Source organism: Fusarium oxysporum, chromosome V (genome assembly GCF_013085055.1).
Source record: "Fusarium oxysporum Fo47 chromosome V, complete sequence".
NCBI lineage: Eukaryota > Fungi > Ascomycota > Sordariomycetes > Hypocreales > Nectriaceae > Fusarium > Fusarium oxysporum.
In genome coordinates, this window is record NC_072844.1 from 3,521,387 (window position 1) to 3,541,576 (window position 20,190).

Consider the following 20,190-nt stretch of genomic DNA (forward strand, 5'->3'; position numbering starts at 1 on the left):
TCTCGAATATTTCGAAACTGCCAAGAGATAGAGAAGTTCTCCCGTTCGGTCCAGGCAGATTCTCGGCTGATCGCGCCGCTTCATCGGATTTGTTCGTATCCACCTGAACAAGGATAATTTCCATCATGTTCGTTCGATCCACCGCAATTCGAGACTTGGCGCCAGGCGCTTGCCTTTGCCTAGCAGGCAATACTTGTCTCGGTTAACCTTGGATGTCCAATGGGAACAATGTGATTCTCAGCTGAAAGCTTCTCCAGCCTGATCTTGTGGTTGTGCTGTGCTCGCTCGAGTAACCACCAAAAGGAGGCAGAGCTTGTTTGTTTGTTGGTGATCGACATGCATGTGGATACACACAGGCGTATCATCTTACACGCAGCTGCATGTACCCCTGGAACTACTGCAAGCTACGAATCGTACATTCACGAGCCAAACGTTGGATTCAACGGTGAGAGAACAATAACTTGAGACTTTGGTGTAAAGCTCTCGTCACAATGGTCAACGTTCTCTGCATCTGACAGATGAACGTGGCATTACACTACCAAGCCCATCTGGTGACATACAATCTCGGGCTTATCCGTCCTAAACCCGCAACCAAGAGATTTGGCCCATCCGGTTTCCGATAGTCTCGCAAAAACGCAAGTGGTTCAGCCGACGTGAAACTTTAGACCGTTGTTTAATGGGACGAGGCGTCATGCATCAACGCCTCAACGCTCTCCACGCAACCGAAGATCCACATGCGACAGTGGCATCGATACTACTGAAGCTGGAAAGATCTTTTCTCTAATTAGAAACAGAGAAAAGAAACAGGTCAGCTACTCACCGGGAAGAGATTACAACGTCGAGTGGTGTGTGAGCAATTACTACGCACTGACGGTCATATCTACAGGGGACCCCATATTGAGGAGTTCTAGACACATGCCGTCCCGTTGATGAACTGCAGGGTTTATTTAAGCGTCTTTTGTTGGGTTTGTTTCTTGATCGAGCCCTTCATAGTCACAGAGCTAGAGAGAAAGCTCTATGGAGAGACCAGGGGCCTGGAATTGTCGTGCCGAGAGTTCTCGGCGTCTGGTCAAAACGACTTGATAGAGGCATTGGAGACTGCAGAGGCCTCTGGCATATATATACATGAGCTCCTCTCCTGTCTGCTGAGTTCTGTAAGAGGTGAGCCACCATCACTCTACGTTCTTTTCTCCCGTCATTCTTTTCATTATACACTCGTTCTTAATCTGCTTCTCATACACTCGCTAGAAGCACTATTCACTCTTTTATACAAACTTGATTCACTCAATAATATTTCTCACTACTATCAAACTATCTTTCATCGCAGCTATGAAGTTTACCGTCCTTATTGCAGCTGCTCTGGCTGCTGCGCCTATCCCAGAGGCTGCTGCTCACCCTGGCATGGGAGAGACCATCAAGGAGATCGAACGAATTGCTGCTCGTAGCTGGGGCAGTGGATGGGGTGGAAACAAGTGGCCAGGACAAGGCAAGGGCGGCGGCTCAAGCTCGTGGCCTGGTCAGAATAATGGAGGAAGCTCTAGCTCTTGGCCTGGACAAAGCAATGGCAATGGAGATGGTTCCAGTTCTTGGCCTGGACAGACCAACAGTGGCGGTTCAAGCTCCTGGCCCGGCCAGAGCAGCGGAGGTGGTGGCAGTGGCAGTGGCAATGGTAACGGCAATGGCTGGTCCGGAGACAGCTTTGATGCCCACTCCCTCATTGGCGACCTTGTCACCATCAGTGACAAGTCACTCACTTCAGTCGGCAGAGACATCAAGAAGATCCTTCAAGGCAACGGCAACCCCACCAGCCGCGAGCGCTATTTTGGCTGCCCTTCCATGAACTCTCAACGTTGCAAGCGTGATACCTGCTGTGTTTGGCAGTACATCTCCAACGAACTCGAGGACAAGTTCAGGGGTGAGGCAGGCCGTTGCACGCGATGGGCTCGATATGCTGTACGCATTGGCTTCCACGATGCCGGTACCTGGTCTCTCAAGACCGCTTCCCAGGGCGGTGGTGCTGATGGCTCCATCATTCTCTCTAACGAGCTCACCCGTGGCGAGAACATGGGTCTTCAGCAGATTGGCGAGTACTACCAAACCATCTACAACAAGTACCACACTCAGTATGGTTTCACCCAGGTCACCATGGCTGATCTGATCCAAATGGGCTCCAACATTGCTGCCGTTACCTGCCCTCTCGGTCCCCGTGTTCGCTCTTTCGTTGGACGCAAGGATAGCACGAAAGCCAACCTCGGCGGTCTTCTGCCTCGCGTTGACTCTGATGCTCTCACTCTGATTAACCTCTTCAAGGACAAGACAATTGGCCCCGATGACCTTGTTGCCCTTATCGGCGCGCACACAACCTCTCAGCAGCATCACACCAACATTGATCGTGATGGTGACCCTCAGGACAGCACTCCTGGTGTCTGGGATATTCTCTTCTACCAGCAAACCATTGATCAGAATGCCCCCAAGCGTGTCTACAAGTTCCCTAGTGATGTGGCTCTCGCCAACCATCCACTCACTCAGCCTGCTTTTGAGGCCTTTGCCAGCGGCAGCACTGGTCAGGCCGCTTGGAACGTGGTAAGTTTCGCCAGCCCCAAACATATTAAGAACGTTTTATTAACCAGATCTAGGACTATGCCCGTGCCTATGTCCGTCTCAGTCTTCTAGGTGTTAACAACATCAACGACCTTACCGAGTGCACAAAGGTCCTCCCTCAACCCGTCGAGTCCTACCGCCACAAGGACAAGGGCCGATTCAACAAGTGGCTCCAGACCGATGATAACTCGTGGACCTCCAAGAGTGTCTCCAAGGATGTCGACGATGGTTACGAGATCTCTGTCCCTGAGAACAAGATTCCCTCCAGGCGTGGTCCTTGGAAGACATGGACCAGCACATTCAAGTGGTGGTAAACGTGGCTCGACAGCACATCTTCTAATAATGGCCACTCGGCGACAGTATGTTGTTACGCATAAATAGTGAGTCGAAGACTGGCGTTTTGGGTTCATGAGACAGCGCAAGGGAGACAGGACTTCATCATAGCAGCTAATGCCATTCGCGTGGCCCTTTTAATCTCTAATTCTTTGACTTCGGGCTTTCTGGCCAGCCGAGCTCTTTTGCTAATAATCTCCGTGAAGAATGAGACGTTTAAACCATTGTAAGCTTGCTGATCGGGAAGATTGAGGGCATTGTCCTCACTTACCAAACAGTCCATTCATGAGTCTGCCCAAAGTAGAGAAGTCTTCCTGACTTTTGCACCAACTCTTGGTAATAGCTGACCTTGTCAACTACTATGTTCTCCCGGTTTCGCAGATATATGGTGCCCCCAGGACCTGAAACCATTTAGGTGAAACTCTTAAGCTGGATCGGCCCCCAACTGGCGAAAACTGTACATCTTGGATGGTGTGGACTTCCGTTGACCCGCTGAGGGATATTTCCCACCCTGTGAGATCCACCACTGCGTCTTTTGTTATGTTGCAAATGGTGAGATGACACACTGGTTCGCCGTGGGGATAAAAGGCCTCGTAACTGTAATCTGGATAGAGCAGGGCGGTGATACCGACAGGTGGGTATTTGGTATCAGTGACTCTTCGGACTCTTGCACCTGTTCCTGTAACTGGGTTATCTTCGCAATATTCGGCTTGGCTGCCAAGATTTGGACCGATCGACCGACCGTCTGTATCCGTTTGAGAGCCTTGTTCATGGAAGGCGATGAATAAGGCCTCCTAGTGACCATCTGAGAATTCGAGTAGAACTCCCCCGTCTTGCCCAATAGCGTTTTTCTTTTTAAACCGCCCGACACTACCTTGATTCATGTGAATCTGGTTTATCTTTTTGAGGCCTCGACGGAATTCCCCGAATATGTAGGCCGTTGCCCCCTTCTCAATCGCGTTTTCGAAGAAGGGCTCCAGATAACCGGTGATATTTTCAGGTGAACAACTTTCCTCTCCACTCGGAATATATTTGATGCATCCTCGAAGATAATCGAGCCTGGCTGGGCGGTGACCCGGTGTCACGAGCAGTGTCACGGGCGATGCCATCTCGGTCCAGCCTTGTGGAACGTCTTGACTGATTTGACTCACAACAAGAGAGAAACCTTGCTGAAGCCAATATACAAGCCGAACAATTTCCTAACTGAATGTGCGGTAATTGATGCAAGCGCGGTATTCTTGGGGCTGGTTGTTGTTATCGACATCGAAATCGAAATGGAGGTAGAAGTGATTTGAGAGGAGGTCGTCCTTGTTTACACTTGTGGCCTTGAGCTTGCCATTTCAAACTCCATAATTATTTAACGGCATTTTGCCTGCTTTCTGTGTAAGGCTGAGGATGTAAGATGTAATATGTAAGAAGAATAATGGTGTTGATGGATTGCAAGGACAAACGAAGGCCATTAAGGAAAGCCTTCGGGTGCAGATCACGCCTGCCAAAAGAAGTAAAAGAAAAAGTCTGAGTACGTACTTACCTTACCTAAGGTACCTTAGGTCTGTCTTTAATAACTGATACCTCTTTCCATCAGTTTGATACCTGGGATCTCAATCAAATAGGTAGGCGCTTTCAAGTCTCTACCGATAAGATGAGTTACTCTGAGTTATCCGACCTTTGAAATATGGCAATAGAAGTAAGGTAGAACGTCATTCAAGAGAGCACCCACTCTATAGGTAAGTACTAAAGGTACCTAAGGTATCCAGGCTTTAAACATGATGATCTTGAATGTCAAAGAAGTATAGCCAATTTGATAGGAAGATAACAACGCATCGTCGCTACATTATGTCTTTGATCTAACGGTATATCATGTATCTACTCCATCTGTTTTCGACATCCATCACATGGAGAATCTTCTCAATGAGCTCACGCCCTCAGGATCCGCTGACACATAGTCATTCATGTCCAGCTCTGGACCGTCTACCTCTCCGTCCTTCTCGCCTCTGACAAGTATCGCGATACTTGTCCCTTCACGTGTCCGACAAACACCACTTCCCACGGCAGCCTGAATCGCTCGAATCGCGTACGAATGAACCGTCAACGATATAAAGTCGTCGTCTTTCGTTGTCTCATTGAAGATATCCTCCAAAGCCCTCTGTTTCCTTACAATATGCTCCTCATCAGTCTCTGGCTCAACTCTGTTGGTAAACTGGTCCTCCTCCTCAAACCCATCTTCGATCTTATAGCCGGGGTAGTTTTCGGCTATCCAGGTGCGATCCCTCCTGTAGTCGCAGGTGTGGCGAGTGATGCGCTCTCTGAGGAGTTCTTTGACGATAGGTTGCTGAGGCGGTGATTGTGAGGCCATGAGTGGCGAGAAGACGATGTCAGTTGTTTGAAGACATCTCGCTAGAGGACTTGTGTAAAAGATTCTGGGCTGTGGTGCGCCTTGCTTTTCGATAAGATCGGTCCAGAAGGAGTTGAGATCTTGAGCTTGCTTTTCACCGACTTCGGTGAGAAAGGCGTCAAACCAGGTTTCTTTACCATCCCCATTTTGGAATGACACTCTTGTCTGCTCATGTTAGTAAATGAATTAATATTGACTGAAATGATAATACACACATTCCACGCTTCGGAGCCTACTTGGGCGTGCATCTTATTGTGTACCCCAAGGCCATGTCGTGTGAGGTACAAGACTTTGTATGAGACATTGTCGGAGCTATTCTCATTGAGCCATCTCACATATGCCGCGAGACGAGCCCAGTCCCTTTGATCTGGGGCATCTGGATCATCCGAAGGATATTTTTGATCTGGGATGAGGCCTAGGTTTGGTTGCGTCGTGACTTTTTCTCCAGGATATTCATGGGCAATGTCAGCGAGTTCAACAAAGATGCCAGGTTGGGCCTTGAAGGTCCATTTAGAGGACATGATTTGATATGAATGTGACGTCCGATGTAAGGGGGCCCGCTAAATTGATGTACGCGAGTTATAGTAGTTGCATGTATTGATTGAGTTGGGTTAAGCTTGAAGGTGGTCGGTTTGGTTTGGTTTAGGCATGAGGTCGCATGCTAGCGAGCGCAAATGCACCCAAATAATACAGTTTGGTCAGGCCATGACGTAGTTGGCATAGAAATGGGGCATCAAAATCAACATCACCAAAAATATCCAACGTCAAATCCACTCTTCTCATGATGGAAAAAATTGAAACAAATTATTATGGAGTATCTATGATATAACCGTCTCTATTCGTTTCCTATTGTTTCGTAACAAGTATCGAGACTGTGGTTGCACTCAGCCCTGATAGTGGATCTGTTTGCATAACGCATTCTCGTGACGTCGAGATAATGAAGAGGATATTTGCAGATTAAGATATAAGGACTGGATCGTCTCAGTATACGGTAGGCACATAATTCAAGCCTCTACAACGCTAAATCCAAACGCTCAAGCAAGCTCTACAGGCTTCTTTTTCCCACGTCCACTATCCGGAAGCTCTTGAGGGATGCTCCCTACGGCCTCACCGCCCGCTTCATGAATAGCAGGCTGTTGATGCCCAGCAGGATAGCCTCCAGCTTGTTGATATCCATACTGACCATTTGGGCTTCCATTGTAACCCGTGGACGGTGAATTTGGATCGTAGTAGTAGCCACCCTGTTGCTGTTGCTGGTTCCACCCCGGTTTATCACCTCCAGGTGCTTGTTGGTATTTTGATGAACTTGAAGCTTTGCTCTTCTTCTTTCGGCAGAGGAAGAAAAACACTGCTACGCCGATGATAGCAAGTCCTGCTACGCCTCCGACCGTTCCTCCAGCGATTGCGCCTACGGGAGTTCCTGAGCTGCCACTATCTTTGTTTGTCTCAGTAGCGGCAGATTGAGATGTCGCTGTTCCTGTCGCTTCGACATTGACACTTCCTTCAGTTTTTGCTTCGGTCATTTGCGACAGCAGAGAGCTGTGGTCTCGCTCATTAATGGTGCCGAATTCTCGTGATGTTTGGCCCTTGTAGGTGAGCGCGGCGCTTTGGGCTGTGGAGATATCGAGGTCGTTGCACCAATAATCGAATGTGCTTCCCTCCCATGATACAGTATTACAGTAAGGAGATTCTGAGTCTGTGCTATGGAATTATTAAGTATGGCCGATGATATGAGATGAGATGAGAAGGGAGTGAGTTACCATTTCAGGGTGTAGTTGTCAACCTCGCAGCCACCATCGCATTTACTCGACACAAAGTACTCCTCCGAGTTTACACATGTTGCATGATATTGACAAGATGTTTCTCCACAGCATAAAACACCGCCGTTTGTGAATGATTGGGCTGGCACGGGCGGGAAGAAGTAGCACCAATCGTTAAGTGGACACGCTCTGCTGGCTCCAAGTCGTTCTGAGATGTATCCGCAAGTATTATCTGGGGCGATTGTGATGGTGATCTCTTCGGTTGTTGTCTGACTACTAGTTACTGCTCGTCGTTTGAGTGTTCTTGTAGCTGGAGGAGCCGTAGGCCTGGGAATAAGATCGTCGAGAATGCCCATGATGATGTCGTACAGAGTATACTGAGTTTATATATTGTTTCCCAGTAAGTTGAATTGTTTGAAGTGGTGAGGAAGGACTGGGTATCTGGTAGCCTTTGTCGATCCCAATAGTAACGAGCGGTGGTTGTGAGAGGTAGGACTTGAGCGTATGTGATGATGTCAACCCCCACAGAGCAGCAGTACTCAAAAGAAAAGATCGGAGCAAAAAGAGTCAGAATCAAGAGAAAACTCCTTCAGAGAACTCAGGAGTCAATAGGTATATAAAACTTCAACTTCGCCTTGACACACGAAGCGATGCAACACTCAGCCCAGCAAAACTCCACATTCAGCCCTGAATTCCACCTCAGATCCATTCAGCCAAGACCTTCGTTTAATCCTTCAAACCCAGGCAGGAACCTGCGAATTCCTCGAAATCATATCTTGATTTTTTCGGATTTTCGTGTAAACGGCCTGACTTGTCTCCATGTTGTTCAAGGGTCGGATCCCATCAAACTTACCGGTTCTGGTCTGATCCTGCGCAGGTGGAGGATCAACCTTGTAGATTTCTGCTTGGCATATCCGCTCGTCAGTCTAATTTATTACGGACCTGACGTGGGAGGAATATGCTAACAAAGCGGCAGGTTTCATTTGCTGGTTAGGGATTGCATTGAGCAGTTTGTAGAGTGAGAGTTTGCTTGCAAACGATGCACTGGAGAAAACCACAGTTATCCTGGATCTATCCTTTTGTACCTTGACGATGGATGCTCAAGGTTCAAGGTTGACTTGTAACAGTGAAAAGTCAATCAGGAACAAAAGACTATTTTATTAGAATTGGGCTTAGATCGGATCATAGAACATACACAGATCGGCGCCAACAATTTTAATGTCGCGTGTTGGTGTTTGGAAGCTTGACTTACACCACTCGTTGACCTATGGCATATCTGAAGCGAATGACTCGCGATATGGCGCACTAATGAATCAGGATTGATCTTCTATAAGAATCTACTGATCAATGTAGTCTTCTGCATCATATCTTGTGTAGATAGCTTTCACATATACTGTTACTAGATAGACCCCAGATCAACTCCGCCTGAAGGAAAAGACACTTGGACAACGTTATCGATATACTTATTTTTAAGTTACCGTATTTATATAAAGGCCTTGTTGACTCACAGATATCCGGCCACGTCGTCATCTATAAAAGGCATGCCAGCTCTCTGAAACCATCCCCTTAAACCACGTCTCGGCATGGTCCCATTTGTGACTATTGGCAAAGTACTCCTATTACTTATGGTCAAAACATCTGACACACGGCTATGCGAGATGTAGTCCACGCTATTGGCATAGTCAGAGACTGAAATCTATAATTCAGCTTTTGTGTCGCCGCTTCCCACTTCTTGGAGTTAACCAAGGCCAATGGCTCCTTAGCCTCTGCGAATATTATAATACCAAGGGAGACACAGATCGGACATTCCATGTTCAAAGAAGCTAGAAAGCTGAGGTTTCATCAAGTGCACAACTCTATTTGAGATGTCTTAAGCTAGGGATAACAGAAAAACCATAAGAGTTTGGTCTACAGCTGACTCTCGGTTTAGTGCTCGCAGAAATTCCACTCAAGATTCTTGAGGTCACTGTTAAGGGTATCCTGCAGATTAGTCCTTTCCGCCATGAGATCCTCTCGGATTTTCTTAGCATCCTCCAGATCAATAGGGAAATCCAAGTTATCCACCACCATCCGCGTCAGCTCCGGGGGTAAGTTATTGAAACGATCATTCTTGAGCAAGCCCTCGGCCCACCAATCGCGCTGCTGGGGAGGAACATTGGCAGTTGAGATAATAGGAACTTCAGGGTCGACCAAAAACAGTGCTAGGATTTTGCGGTGGCCGGGGCGAGACTTATCAACCAGTTCAAAGGGGCTGACGTGGTGCTGATACACGTTGGGGAAGAAGAGCATTCTATCCTGGCGTGTGAGGACACTGCCGATGTTTTGGAGTAAGTCTGCACCGGGATCAATAGCAAAGACTCGTTCGATGCTGTCGAAGTCGCCCTGCTCGTAATTCAGCTCCACAGTTTGGTCTTCTCTGTTGGCAGCTGTGCGAAAATCAAGGCGAGAATCAGTGATGTTATCGCAGTCGTAATAGTAGAGTGCAGTCGCGCATATGTGCTCATTCAATTGGCCTTCGACATGCCATGAACCACCATCGTAAGTTGGCTTCTCGGGGGTGAGGTGGATGTTGGCAAGCTTGACAATGACTTGCACACGAGACGCGTTGCCAAAAAAGCCAGAGGTCTTTACGTCGCTAGGGTTGATCTTGACCAGCTCTTCCAATTCAGTCTTAGGGTCCGGAAGTTCTGGAACATGGGTCTCCCTGAACCATTCCTCGTCGCGTTTATTGCGATCAGATTCCTCATAATCTTCTTCGTAGTCCTCATCTTCTCTACGAGGCGCCTCATCGTCATCCAGTGGCCGATTCTGGGCTGAGCACCAGTCATCCCCGCAAATTTCTGGAACTTTGCAATCTGGTCGAACATTTTTGGTGAAGACACGTTGGACTTCGAAATCGTCATGCCATCGATAGATGACATCCCAAGCCGGGAGAGATTTCTCGATGAATTTCTCAATAACGGGGTAGAGCTCGGCATGTTTGACCGGGTGCACATTGTTGATGTAGCTGTCGATGCGAGGATGCACGCCAGTCAGGTCAACGTCGCAAGGGAGCCACTGGAAGCGTTTAGAAAAGGCACTGGAAGGCCACATGGTGTCATCACTGTTGTCCACAGGGACAACGACGCCTTTCCCGCAATGCGACAACGCTTCTTCGAGATTGATGCGCTTGTCGGGGAGGATGAGAGATCGCCCGTAGACGAGCGGCCACAGGGAAGGGTGGACGATGTCAAGGACCTTGCCATCACTGCCAGGATGCCAGTCCTTGTGCTCCTCGGGGACATTTTCCAAAGGGGAAACGGCAGTTACGAGAGCATCTCGGAGGTCTTTAGGGACCAAGTTGTCTGATTTAATGGCGGTAGAAGCGTAGTCCATGACAGGAATGAGGCCAGTCTTTTGGTAGATATCTGCCTTTTTGCGCAATTCCTTGATACACTATCGTGGTTTAGCGAGACATTTGTATTTGGCTTAGAGATGTCACTCACAGCATCGGCCATGGCATGAGTGAAATCACCGTATACTCGATACTCTCCCCATGGCAGCTCCATAGCCTCCTTCTTCCACTTGGCAGTAATCTCATCATCATTGACTTTGATCCACCACTCGGGCTTGTTCGTGAGGTCCTCGATGACTTTGATCATGCAGACTTCTCGAATTGTCAAAGTGCTGGCTCTCCAGTCTCCCTCTCCTTCTCCCTCTTCCATACCAAGGACAACTGGAAAATGGGCACCAGCGTAGCTGATAGGGAGGCCGAAGCCAGGAAGCTTGATTTCTTGAGGTGTTGGCATTTTTCTGCTTGTGGAGCGTGCGATGGATGTCGTTATAGTCCTGGTGAAAGACCTAAACATGGCCTTATATACACTGAGACAGATTGTTGAAGTGAGGTTGAATATTGACCCTTGCCAAGCCAATAAGGCACCAGCCTCCGCTAACCTCGTTCAGCTCAGCTTTGGCTGAATAAAGACTTCAGCTGAAAAGCTCAGGCCCACGTGGGCTCTGAAGCGATACCGAGTTCAGGTAAAGAGAAGCATTTGATTCTCGTGAACTCAAGGCAGCAACGCGATGAAGGAAGAAAGAGTGTACGCGAATGTCCACATTCTGTTACACGGGTTGGACACGAGGTCACGTTACCCGTAGACCGCCGATTGCCCTGAACAAGGCATCTTCAGGCGACAAGGTGGTCAGTTCTTAAAGCCTGAGAAGTTTTGGAGCCTGAAAACATAATTATATTGGAAGCTGTTATCATTTTGATGCAAGCACGCAGTGTTGTCCGTAGTTTGCGTCGGCTCATGACCCGTAGCTCTCGTTTTCTCAAGATTGCATGTGTTCTACTCGGAAACAGACCCGACAAATCTCACACGTCAAGACAAAGACAAATAGTACCTAGTCTATGCTGTTCCAGTTGAGTAACTCTCAACAAAGAAATATGCCGTAATGCCTCATTTTGGTCACAAAGGAAGGCTTCAGGAGAAAATTGCCTAATCTGGACATTCCACATATCCGGGAGCTTCCGTTGGAGTCCAACGATGAGCCATATTCAAGGCTCAACAGTACATATGCTCAAATATTCGATACAGACTGTAAGATACATGATCGAAATATATCGAATACAACAGCTAAGTTTATTACAATGTATATAATCGAACGAGTTCTATCCTTTGCTCGATCATCCTTGTCTACCGAGTAAATATCTCGGGCCCACGCACGAATCACATTCACCCAACTCCACTACCGAGGCACGGGTCCCTTGAGGATTACGGAGTTTTCACCTGCGGCCTCGGTCAACACAGCGAAAAGCGCCCACTAGAGGATAAAGGTACATGGTAGATGTACTGATTGATAAAAATTCATGTCCCCACGTCGTCCCTGAGACCGCTAATAACCTAGGTAAGGCCAGACCATACTTGGTTCTTTGTTACATACATACGTTGACCTCCATTTGCCAAGTTTTTTGTCTTCTGTTATTTTTACTACATTTTTATTCTATTTTCTTTTACTACTCTCGATGCTCACCGTGAGCTTCTCCCTCCCAAATCATCCGCCGCCATGACAGAAACAGAAATAGCTGTAGTTGAGTCCCCCGCCGAGGCCATCGTCATTCCCTCAGCGGAGCCCGTCGCCGCCGATGCACCTCCGGCCGAGCCCATCGAAAAGAGCCTCAACTCCAACTCCAACTCCAACATCAACACCACAAGCAACAATAAAAACAAAAATGTCGCACAAAACTCTAGTCCTCTCGCGCGACTCCTCAAGTCGCCGTCTGCCATAGATGACTTCGTCGAACATCTCAACCGCGTCATTCAGACGCGAAGAGGCACAGATACTGTCCTCCTCTTCACAACTTATGCCGCTCGCTTGATCGGTGCTATTCTCAACATTCTGGGTCGTACTACGCTTCGTCACTCCGCTCGCAAGGTCGTCGAGATGGCTTTCAAGCTCCCGCCCTCGACCTCCGTCGTCCTTTCTACCGCGACTGCGCCGCCACTTGCGACTCTAGCCCTCAATCTGTCCAAGTACATCCAGGGCTTCACCAACATGTTGGGTGAGTGGCGCACTATGAACCGTATGTGGGGTATAATCGGCACATATCTAGAGGCCAAGGATCTGATCCTTCGTCTACGTGGTCAAAAACTCGACGCGAATGGCGAAAAGGTGCCTGCTCCCAACCGAGTCAACACTGCTTTCATGACTGTGCAGATCATTTGCAACTTGGTCTACAACGTCGGCGAAGGCGCTTGCTGGCTGACCTGTAAGGGCGCTACCAACCTTTCGCCAAAGACCAGCGCCAAGCTAGGTATCATGGCTGCTCGCTCATGGTGCGCGTGGGTCGCCCTCGAGCTCGTCCGTTTGCTGGTTGAACGTGCGCGTCGAACAACAAGCGGCGATGTCGCCACTGAAGAGGAGTGGAAGAACAACTGGAAGGCCGAGGTCCTCGGTACACTTCCATGGATGCCTCTGTCGGCTCACTGGAGCACCGAAGAAGGGCTTATGCCAGAGCTTATGGTCGCGGCTATTGCTACATGGCCCGCTACCAACATGATGAAGAGTGTGTGGCGCCAGACAGCTTAGAGGGATATGAGACTCAGGGCTGCTAGCAAGTTGCCTTGGAGCTGCCCAACATTTAAATCGCTTTTGTACTACTGGATATACAGGGATTTACTTGTTAGGACCACGAGCCTCGAGGTGCATGCATTGCAGAGTTCACATCTAGAAACACGGCATTGATTCATACCACCCCTCCATCAAGGCATGGGGCACAGAGACTTTCGAAGTAGGAAGGATATAATATTTTAATAATATTATAACTAGTAGTCCTCCTGGCTACTACTTATTAAACTAAAGAGGTTGTATATATATTATAAAATAAAATTAAGATTTATAGTATATTTGTAAAATTTTATTTAAAAGTCAAAATACCCATCGAGCAACGCGTAAAGTGAAGCCAAAGGTATTTAAGCAAGATAACAAAATAAGGTGTTTGTTTTCAACACAACACAATATAAGGCGTCATACACTACGCCAAAAAACACAATAACCTTAATGTTAAGTCTCAGCAGATCACACAGCTGCTGCCTTGAACCTTAAGATCCAAAGATCGGATCAGGTCGCAAGACAACGCAGTGGGAGAAACACAAGTTGAGGATAAACACAGTTGAATAACACTTGGGTTATAAATATTATATACTTTATATAATATTTTTATATTTTAATTTAGTTATTTAACTAATATATATTACTATTTATATTTTTATGTACAGCTTATTTAGCTAGTTATATAAAGATATAAAAAAGAGGGGCTAATTTGGCCTTGTGTCGGAACTTTTGCCGGCCCACTGTAGGTCGGCTCAAAAGTATTGTATTGACTAAAGTTTGCCTAAGGAAGAGAAGAATCTAACTACGGGATTTTCGTTGAGGGTCACCTGACCCAATCGGCGATAAGGCTGATCTTGAACAGTGGCGGGGCTGCTGTTACAGGGATCTTTTCTTCCACTCTATTTTACCTTACCTAGATAAAGCAAGGGATAGAAATGACGTCCCTCACCGTTCGATCAATCAACCAAAGGAACTATCTCTTTCTGTCTCACGCCATGATATAGCGGAGGCCAACGCACAATTCCTAATATCTCCCTTTTATTCCCTGTTAAATTGTATAGAATTTGGAAGCACTTGGACTCCACTGGTATTGTATGCTGAGGTACCTTAACCGCTAGCAAGATGCTGTACTTTCTGCATAGGCGTAAGTTTCAAGCTTCATTTCTCGTGCAACGGCTCTATTTCACTAACTAATTTAACTTGTATAGCTTTCGTGGCCTTGGCAGACACTGTTGGTGCTGCTCCAGACGATCGTGAGTTATCCTCAAAGCTTCCCCAAGCTCAGGTTGATCTCTAACACGACCTCAGTCAAACTCGTCACCTCGTTCTTAATATCATTCCCCCTCGCCGCTCTCCTTAAACGAATTCCCGACTCCAGACCAGATCTCAAGAATCTTTTTGCCATTAGGTACGACATGCCAACAGCCTCTCAGCCCATGTTCAGTCTCACTAACATGTTCAACCAAGCGTATCAATCTTCTACCTTGTCGGTCTATTTGACCTGTGGGATGGTGTCCGAACTCTCTTCATCAGCGCAGGAGGGACATACTGCATCGCCAAATTCCTTCGAACGAGCCCCTATATGCCATGGATTGGCTTCGCTTTCGTCATGGGCCACATGTCCCTAAGCCATATCGCCCGTCAAGCTGCTGACGACCCAACAAAGGCTGACGTCACAGGCGCTCAGATGGTGCTTCTCATGAAGCTGAGTGCCTTTTGCTGGAACGTTGCTGACGGCCAACTTCCTGAGGAGTATCTGTCTGATTTCCAAAAGAGAAACATGCTTAAGGAGCTGCCTCCTATTTTGGACTATGCTGGCTGGGTGCTTTTCTTCCCTGCGCTCTTCGCTGGTCCGTCCTTCGACTTCACCGACTATCGTAAATGGCTTGACACGACTATGTTTGACGCACCCAACGTCGATCCAGCAAAGAAACCTCCCGTGAGGAAGAAGCGAAAGATTCCTCGAAGTGGTGGCCCTGCAGCTTGGAAGGCAGCGAGTGGTCTCTTCCTTATTGCAATGTTCATGGGTCTAGGTGGTTCATACTACCCCGGCCTGCTCACCTCCGATATCTACATGAAGTACGGTTTCCTTCGCCGTGTCTGGATCATGCACATGGTTAGCTTCACTGCACGACTCAAATACTACGGTGTTTGGTACCTTACAGAGGGTTCCTGCATCCTCGCGGGTATGGGCTATAACGGTGTTGACCCTGTTACGGGCAAGGTCTTCTGGAACCGATTGCAGAACATTGATCCTTGGGCTGTTGAGACTGCGCAGAACCCCCGAGGTTATCTTGGAGGATGGAACATCAACACGAGCAACTGGTTGAGGAACTACGTCTATCTGCGTGTCACGCCTCGAGGCAAGAAGCCTGGTTTTCGCGCTAGTCTCATGACCTTTGGCACAAGCGCTCTCTGGCATGGCTTTTATCCCGGATACTACCTTAGCTTTGTCCTTGCAAGCTTCATTCAGACAGCTGCAAAGCGTAAGTTTATCTGGGAGCCCTGAGACATATGAATGATACTGACAATTTCTAGATTACCGCCGTCATGTTCGTCCTTTCTTCCTAGAACCTATCACTGGCAATCCCTCGCCCAAGAAGAAGTACTACGACTTCGTATCTTACCTTGCTACTCAACTCACCTTCACCTTTGCCACAGCACCTTTCCTTGTCCTCACATTACAGGGCTCACTACTAGCCTGGTCTCGTGTCTACTTCTACGCTGTCATCTGGACCTTTTTGTCACTTGTCTTCTTCTCTTCTCCTGGAAAGGCCGCCCTTAAGAAGCAGCTCGAGAAGCGTCAGGGCCGAGCTAGCGCTAGGTTGGTGCGCTCCATCTCAACGGATAGTCTAACGGGCAAGGAGCCCATTTTGGGTATCTCCAAGGATATCGAGGGCGATTTCAACGAGGCCGTGGAAGAAATCAAGGCCGAGATGGAGATGAGACAGCGAAAGGTCAAGGCGGAGATTGAGGCGCATAAGGCAAAGGCCAAGACAGGCTAGTTAAGACATCATGTGCTGCGGGTCTGTCATTAGCTATAGTGGCGGACTTACCACGGAGACTTTTAGTCTCAAACGTGAAAAGACGCGTTCGGTGTTATGATGGTGTTGTTTCAGGTGATCGGAGACAAAGACTTAGGACCTAGTTCTCCGTTGAGCAAGGAGTAATGGTGACTTCATTGGCAGAAGTATACAATATCTTTAGCAGATTATACATCAGCTCATTAATCTATCTATATCTGGGATAATCTGTAGTGGTTTGCAGGTCCAGTTTATGTCCCTAAAGCTGATTAATTACATGGTATCGTGAAATGAGTGTCTATGCTGACGGCGTTTTTTTCCCGTCTCAGCATTGCTGCCAAATCCAAACATAGTTGTACAAGTGTATATATCATCCACAATTCCTGATTATACAAAGGCCCATTACGGGCTTTCAGGACAAACTTAGCCAAACGTTCGAGAGAACAGTAGAGCATATAGTTGCATGAGAAGCCCCAGAGGAAGAAAGTCGTACGTCGTCGAAATATTGAGACAGAAAAGGTCAAGGCAAAACATCGTGTCTCGTTGAAAAAGGTACGCTCAGAAAGAAGAAATCGTTGGTCGTTGAAGGTCTTTTTGACAAGGTGCATAAAGATCGTGAGTTTTGCAAAGTTCAAAATGGTTCGAGCAAAAATGGAAAGAATTCGTAATGCGTCGTGAATTGTTGAGATGCCGTGAAGTTCCATGATAGGTTTCGAGATCAGGACGGTCCTTCTGATCCAGGGCATCGTCATCTTTTTTTGGTAAATGGTATTAATGTCCCCAGCGTTGTTTAACGCCAACCACGATGAGCGCGATGATGGCGCCGAGGATGAGTAAACCGATGAGGGACATTCCTCGGTTGACCTTCCTCCACCAGATTGCGCTTGTGAAAACGGCATCCTCTTCGCCGCTTGCCCGAGCTGAAGTTTCGTTGCGTTTGCCCAGCTCAGATGTACTGTTGTTCCGTTCAATGTCTTCTGTCTCGTTATTCTGTTGAATAGGAATGAGTGCAGCAAACATCCAGGCTGTAACTCAGTTAGAACTGCGTCTCGGTGCTCAATTTCCGGGACTTACCTAATGGGAAAACAAATCCCACTACAAACATAGTGACCTGGGCGTTGCGTCGGCCAGTCAATTCGCTGCGCGCTTCCCATTGCGAGGCGGGAGGTTGCCAAATGCTTTGTGAAACAGGGCGTCGGTCTCGAGCCAGGTGAGGCGACCAGATGCTAGAAGTCTGCTTCTTGATGTTGCGCACGACAGCAAGGGCGGGGTGAGCTGGCGCTGCGCTGATGTCCATGGAGCCTGTATTTGAATGTTGGTGAGGTAAGGCTTCACGAGGCCGGCGTCGAGGGTTGCGAATGTTGGTGGCATTAGCATCCTGACTCGGCGACCGGCTGAGTTGACCGTCGGGAGGCTGACTTTGACTGTATTCAGAATGCATGGACTCCATGGAGGGTTGGGCAGCCAGCCACTTGCGCTCGCCACTGCCATAGTAGACCCTGTAATCAATCGATTAAAAAACAACCTCAAGCTGACTGATTGATTTACTCACCTAGCCCAGGCAGGGACAGCAGCATTAAAGCTGGCAGTCGATCGCAGACTACGATCAGAAGAATAGCTTGACAAAAACCTCCCCATTCGCGACCGGGACGAGGGATGATGGTAGACTTCCAAATCAGCCAGACCATCGCCATCCTCATCGTGATCACGAACTAGGCGAATAGTACCAGTTGCTGGGTCGCGGGGCATGCTTCGCGTGTACGTCGCTGCGGGAGATTCCAATGAATTGCTTCTTGAGTGGGACGGGGTTTCGACGTGCTCCTCAAGACCGAAAAGTGAGGACGCCATACTTAGTACATGCTTGCTGTGACTGCTTCCAACCCCACTACCACGTCGACCTGGTACGGAAGAGAGTGAGAGAGCTCGAGATGCAGGCTCACTGCCTCCTTCGCTTTCTGACATCACTGTTGACAACTGACCACTCCATTGGTGAGGGCGCGCTTGAGGTCGGTTCTGAAGGTCTGGCCAAGATGGACCAGCGTGTTGCAAAATTGTCGGGGGTCCAACAAAAAGGGCCCGGGTAGCCTCTTGGGTGAAGATGGTCGATAACGAAGTGATCGATGCAGATCGGGATCGTAGAGTTTCGCGAGACCGGGATTTGGCGAGAGCAAAGCTGTCTGAGGATCTCCTTTTCCTTGGCTGCAATGGAGGAACAATCAAGCTTTCTTGTGAAAATTCGGGTCTCACGCGATTCCTGACGGCGACAACAGAGGAAGAAGCTGAGTGACCACCATATGTTACGACGTTGACGTTGCTGTCCTCGGTTTGTGGACGAGTGCTGATATGCAAAGAAGCCTCAGCTGAGGAAGGGTCCCCGAGTAGCTCAATATTGGAATGGATCGATGAAGGTGGCAGACTATTTAGGTCTGCTACATTCATGGGAGAGCTGAATCCATATGTTTTGACGTTGGTTCTCTCAGAGAATGTTGATCTGGTTTGTTCGGATAGTGAAGATTGAAAGGATGTCTTTTGAGTGAGCCACTGAGAAGAAGGACCAGCCTCATGAACAGGCAGATCAACCTCTGGCAGCGTGGGCAGAGGCAACTCGGGTGGAGCGTCTCGACTCTGCGGCTGTTTTTGCTTCACGTCAGGTGTTTTAGGTACTTTACGAAGACCCCCAAACAAACGATAGTTCCATGGCGATGAGTTTGAGTTGTCCGGGGTGGACGGATCTCGAGGCCGAGGCGAAATAACTGGAGAACTAGCGTTTCGTTCTGTGAGAGGAGTCATAGGCGAGGCTGGACGGCTCTGACGATCATCACTGTATGTACCCATTGATCCTCGACCATAAGATGTGTTACCGGTGGTGAAAGATGGGGGGAGAGACCAGAGAGATTCGACCCTTGACGACATAGAAGCATCTTGAGGAAGTATGGAGAAGGTCTTATCGGCGTGAACATTAATGACCCTTTTGCGAGAAGGAGGTCTTGGTGAAGTTGAGGGTTCCCGGGAAGGTGGGCGTGAAGCATAAGAAGTATGATCATCAGCATCGGTATCATAATGGGGCAACCAGGGTGCAGGGTTCTGGTCGAATTCGGAGGATGGATATCGAGTAGGGCGCTTTAATGGCGATGGAGAAAGCACTATACTTCGAGTCCGGGCCCTCTGCAGGGATGGTGATGGTGTTTCAAACTGAGAATCGGAGGAATGTGTCGGAGAGCCATCTGTCTGAGCAAGTTCTGAATCGGTCTCGGTACTCGCATCAGCGTAAGTGACTGTCTTTGATGTGACGGTACCATCTGAGGCAACCCGTGGAGGGCTGTAAGGGACGACCCGGATTCCGAGACGGTTATTCTGAGAGTTGTTCTGAGAGTTACTACGCTCATGTAATGCCTTACGCGGCAGAGAGCTCGACGGTGAGACCGACATGCTCTATGCACGAGGCGATAGTAGCTGTGAGTTCCAGGACATCAGGAGACCAAAAACAACTTCCAAAAAACGATTGCCCTCGAAATTGGCAATGCAATTCAGTTCAAGATCGAGATCTCGAATAATATCAGGCTGTCAAAGTCGAACTCGGTCGGGGCCGGAGGTGGGTCAATGAACTCGGAGGTCGTCACAAGGGCCACGGCCGGGGGACTCGGACAATGGCAAAGATATTAAAAACCACCAAAACAAAAGCGACGATATTATTGAAGCGTCCAATGTTCCAAGGAATAGGATCAAGCAGAGACCAAGCAATCCAATGCGAAACGAGCCGGGGTAGATCGAGTTGTCGCGAGGTGGATCGTTGGTGTTTCGGCCGTGAGAGGAAAAAAGACTCGTTCGATATAGCAATTGAAGAATTAATTACCAAAATTGGAAGGAACCAAAAAGAAGAAGAGCAAGACAAGAACAACAATTAACGACTAATGAGTCCAGATAAAGAGTGTGTTGAATATCAAAGGCTTGAATGAGTGACTGGCCAGTGGCCGATTATAGCGAG

General features: G+C 48.2%; 8 protein-coding genes across 8 annotated transcripts; 3 read left to right on the forward strand and 5 right to left on the reverse strand.

Annotated features, from left to right (window-relative positions):
- Nucleotides 1-1,153: 1,153 nt before the first annotated feature.
- On the forward strand, nt 1,154-3,089 carry FOBCDRAFT_37904 (heme peroxidase). Its single transcript, XM_031184908.3, has 2 exons — nt 1,154-2,583; nt 2,637-3,089. Exons 1-2 carry the CDS (start codon nt 1,330-1,332, stop codon nt 2,913-2,915), a joined length of 1,533 nt encoding a protein of 510 aa, XP_031040550.2. The 5' UTR covers nt 1,154-1,329; the 3' UTR covers nt 2,916-3,089.
- Nucleotides 3,090-3,293: 204 nt separating this feature from the next.
- Nucleotides 3,294-4,043, reverse strand: FOBCDRAFT_202102 (uncharacterized protein; the record flags this gene model as incomplete). The annotated part of the gene is made up of 2 exons (XM_059609021.1): nt 3,294-3,679; nt 3,809-4,043. 2 exons carry the CDS (start codon nt 4,041-4,043, stop codon nt 3,294-3,296), a joined length of 621 nt encoding a protein of 206 aa, XP_059464981.1.
- A 673-nt stretch (nt 4,044-4,716) lies between these two features.
- Nucleotides 4,717-5,989, reverse strand: FOBCDRAFT_319898 (histidine phosphatase superfamily). The gene is made up of 2 exons (XM_031184910.3): nt 5,545-5,989; nt 4,717-5,494 (listed from the first exon to the last, which is right to left on the reverse strand). The coding sequence occupies exons 1-2, from the start codon at nt 5,848-5,850 to the stop codon at nt 4,826-4,828; spliced, it is 975 nt and encodes a 324-aa protein (XP_031040552.1). The 5' UTR covers nt 5,851-5,989; the 3' UTR covers nt 4,717-4,825.
- A 253-nt stretch (nt 5,990-6,242) lies between these two features.
- On the reverse strand, nt 6,243-7,445 carry FOBCDRAFT_319899 (uncharacterized protein; the record flags this gene model as incomplete). The annotated part of the gene is made up of 2 exons (XM_031184911.3): nt 6,243-7,030; nt 7,090-7,445. The coding sequence occupies 2 exons, from the start codon at nt 7,443-7,445 to the stop codon at nt 6,364-6,366; spliced, it is 1,023 nt and encodes a 340-aa protein (XP_031040553.2). The 3' UTR covers nt 6,243-6,363.
- A 1,570-nt stretch (nt 7,446-9,015) lies between these two features.
- On the reverse strand, nt 9,016-10,877 carry FOBCDRAFT_293741 (uncharacterized protein; the record flags this gene model as incomplete). Its single annotated transcript, XM_031184912.3, has 2 exons — nt 9,016-10,524; nt 10,575-10,877. 2 exons carry the CDS (start codon nt 10,875-10,877, stop codon nt 9,016-9,018), a joined length of 1,812 nt encoding a protein of 603 aa, XP_031040554.3.
- A 1,068-nt stretch (nt 10,878-11,945) lies between these two features.
- Nucleotides 11,946-13,473, forward strand: FOBCDRAFT_224347 (uncharacterized protein). The gene has a single exon (XM_031184913.3). The coding sequence runs from the start codon at nt 12,136-12,138 to the stop codon at nt 13,156-13,158; it is 1,023 nt and encodes a 340-aa protein (XP_031040555.2). The 5' UTR covers nt 11,946-12,135; the 3' UTR covers nt 13,159-13,473.
- A 596-nt stretch (nt 13,474-14,069) lies between these two features.
- FOBCDRAFT_224348 (lysophospholipid acyltransferase) lies at nt 14,070-16,380 on the forward strand. The gene is made up of 5 exons (XM_031184914.3): nt 14,070-14,326; nt 14,391-14,435; nt 14,491-14,590; nt 14,650-15,668; nt 15,721-16,380. Exons 1-5 carry the CDS (start codon nt 14,305-14,307, stop codon nt 16,185-16,187), a joined length of 1,653 nt encoding a protein of 550 aa, XP_031040556.2. The 5' UTR covers nt 14,070-14,304; the 3' UTR covers nt 16,188-16,380.
- Nucleotides 16,381-16,976: 596 nt separating this feature from the next.
- Nucleotides 16,977-19,634, reverse strand: FOBCDRAFT_134357 (uncharacterized protein; the record flags this gene model as incomplete). The annotated part of the gene is made up of 3 exons (XM_031184915.2): nt 16,977-17,230; nt 17,280-17,704; nt 17,758-19,634. The coding sequence occupies 3 exons, from the start codon at nt 19,632-19,634 to the stop codon at nt 16,977-16,979; spliced, it is 2,556 nt and encodes an 851-aa protein (XP_031040557.2).
- Nucleotides 19,635-20,190: the final 556 nt, after the last annotated feature.

Excerpts from the sequence above, each read along its gene's own strand:
- FOBCDRAFT_37904 (XM_031184908.3), top strand. The coding sequence starts at position 1,330 with ATGAAGTTTACCGTCCTTATTGCAGCTGCTCTGGCTGCTGCGCCTATC. Across the intron at positions 2,584-2,636 it reads GTCAGGCCGCTTGGAACGTG|GACTATGCCCGTGCCTATGT; the intron begins GTAAGTTTCGCC and ends AACCAGATCTAG.
- FOBCDRAFT_319898 (XM_031184910.3), bottom strand. The coding sequence starts at position 5,850 with ATGTCCTCTAAATGGACCTTCAAGGCCCAACCTGGCATCTTTGTTGAA. Across the intron at positions 5,495-5,544 it reads TAGGCTCCGAAGCGTGGAAT|ACAAGAGTGTCATTCCAAAA; the intron begins GTGTGTATTATC and ends TAACATGAGCAG.
- FOBCDRAFT_224347 (XM_031184913.3), top strand. The coding sequence starts at position 12,136 with ATGACAGAAACAGAAATAGCTGTAGTTGAGTCCCCCGCCGAGGCCATC.
- FOBCDRAFT_224348 (XM_031184914.3), top strand. The coding sequence starts at position 14,305 with ATGCTGTACTTTCTGCATAGGC. Across the intron at positions 14,436-14,490 it reads TGGTGCTGCTCCAGACGATC|TCAAACTCGTCACCTCGTTC; the intron begins GTGAGTTATCCT and ends ACACGACCTCAG. Across the intron at positions 15,669-15,720 it reads CATTCAGACAGCTGCAAAGC|ATTACCGCCGTCATGTTCGT; the intron begins GTAAGTTTATCT and ends GACAATTTCTAG.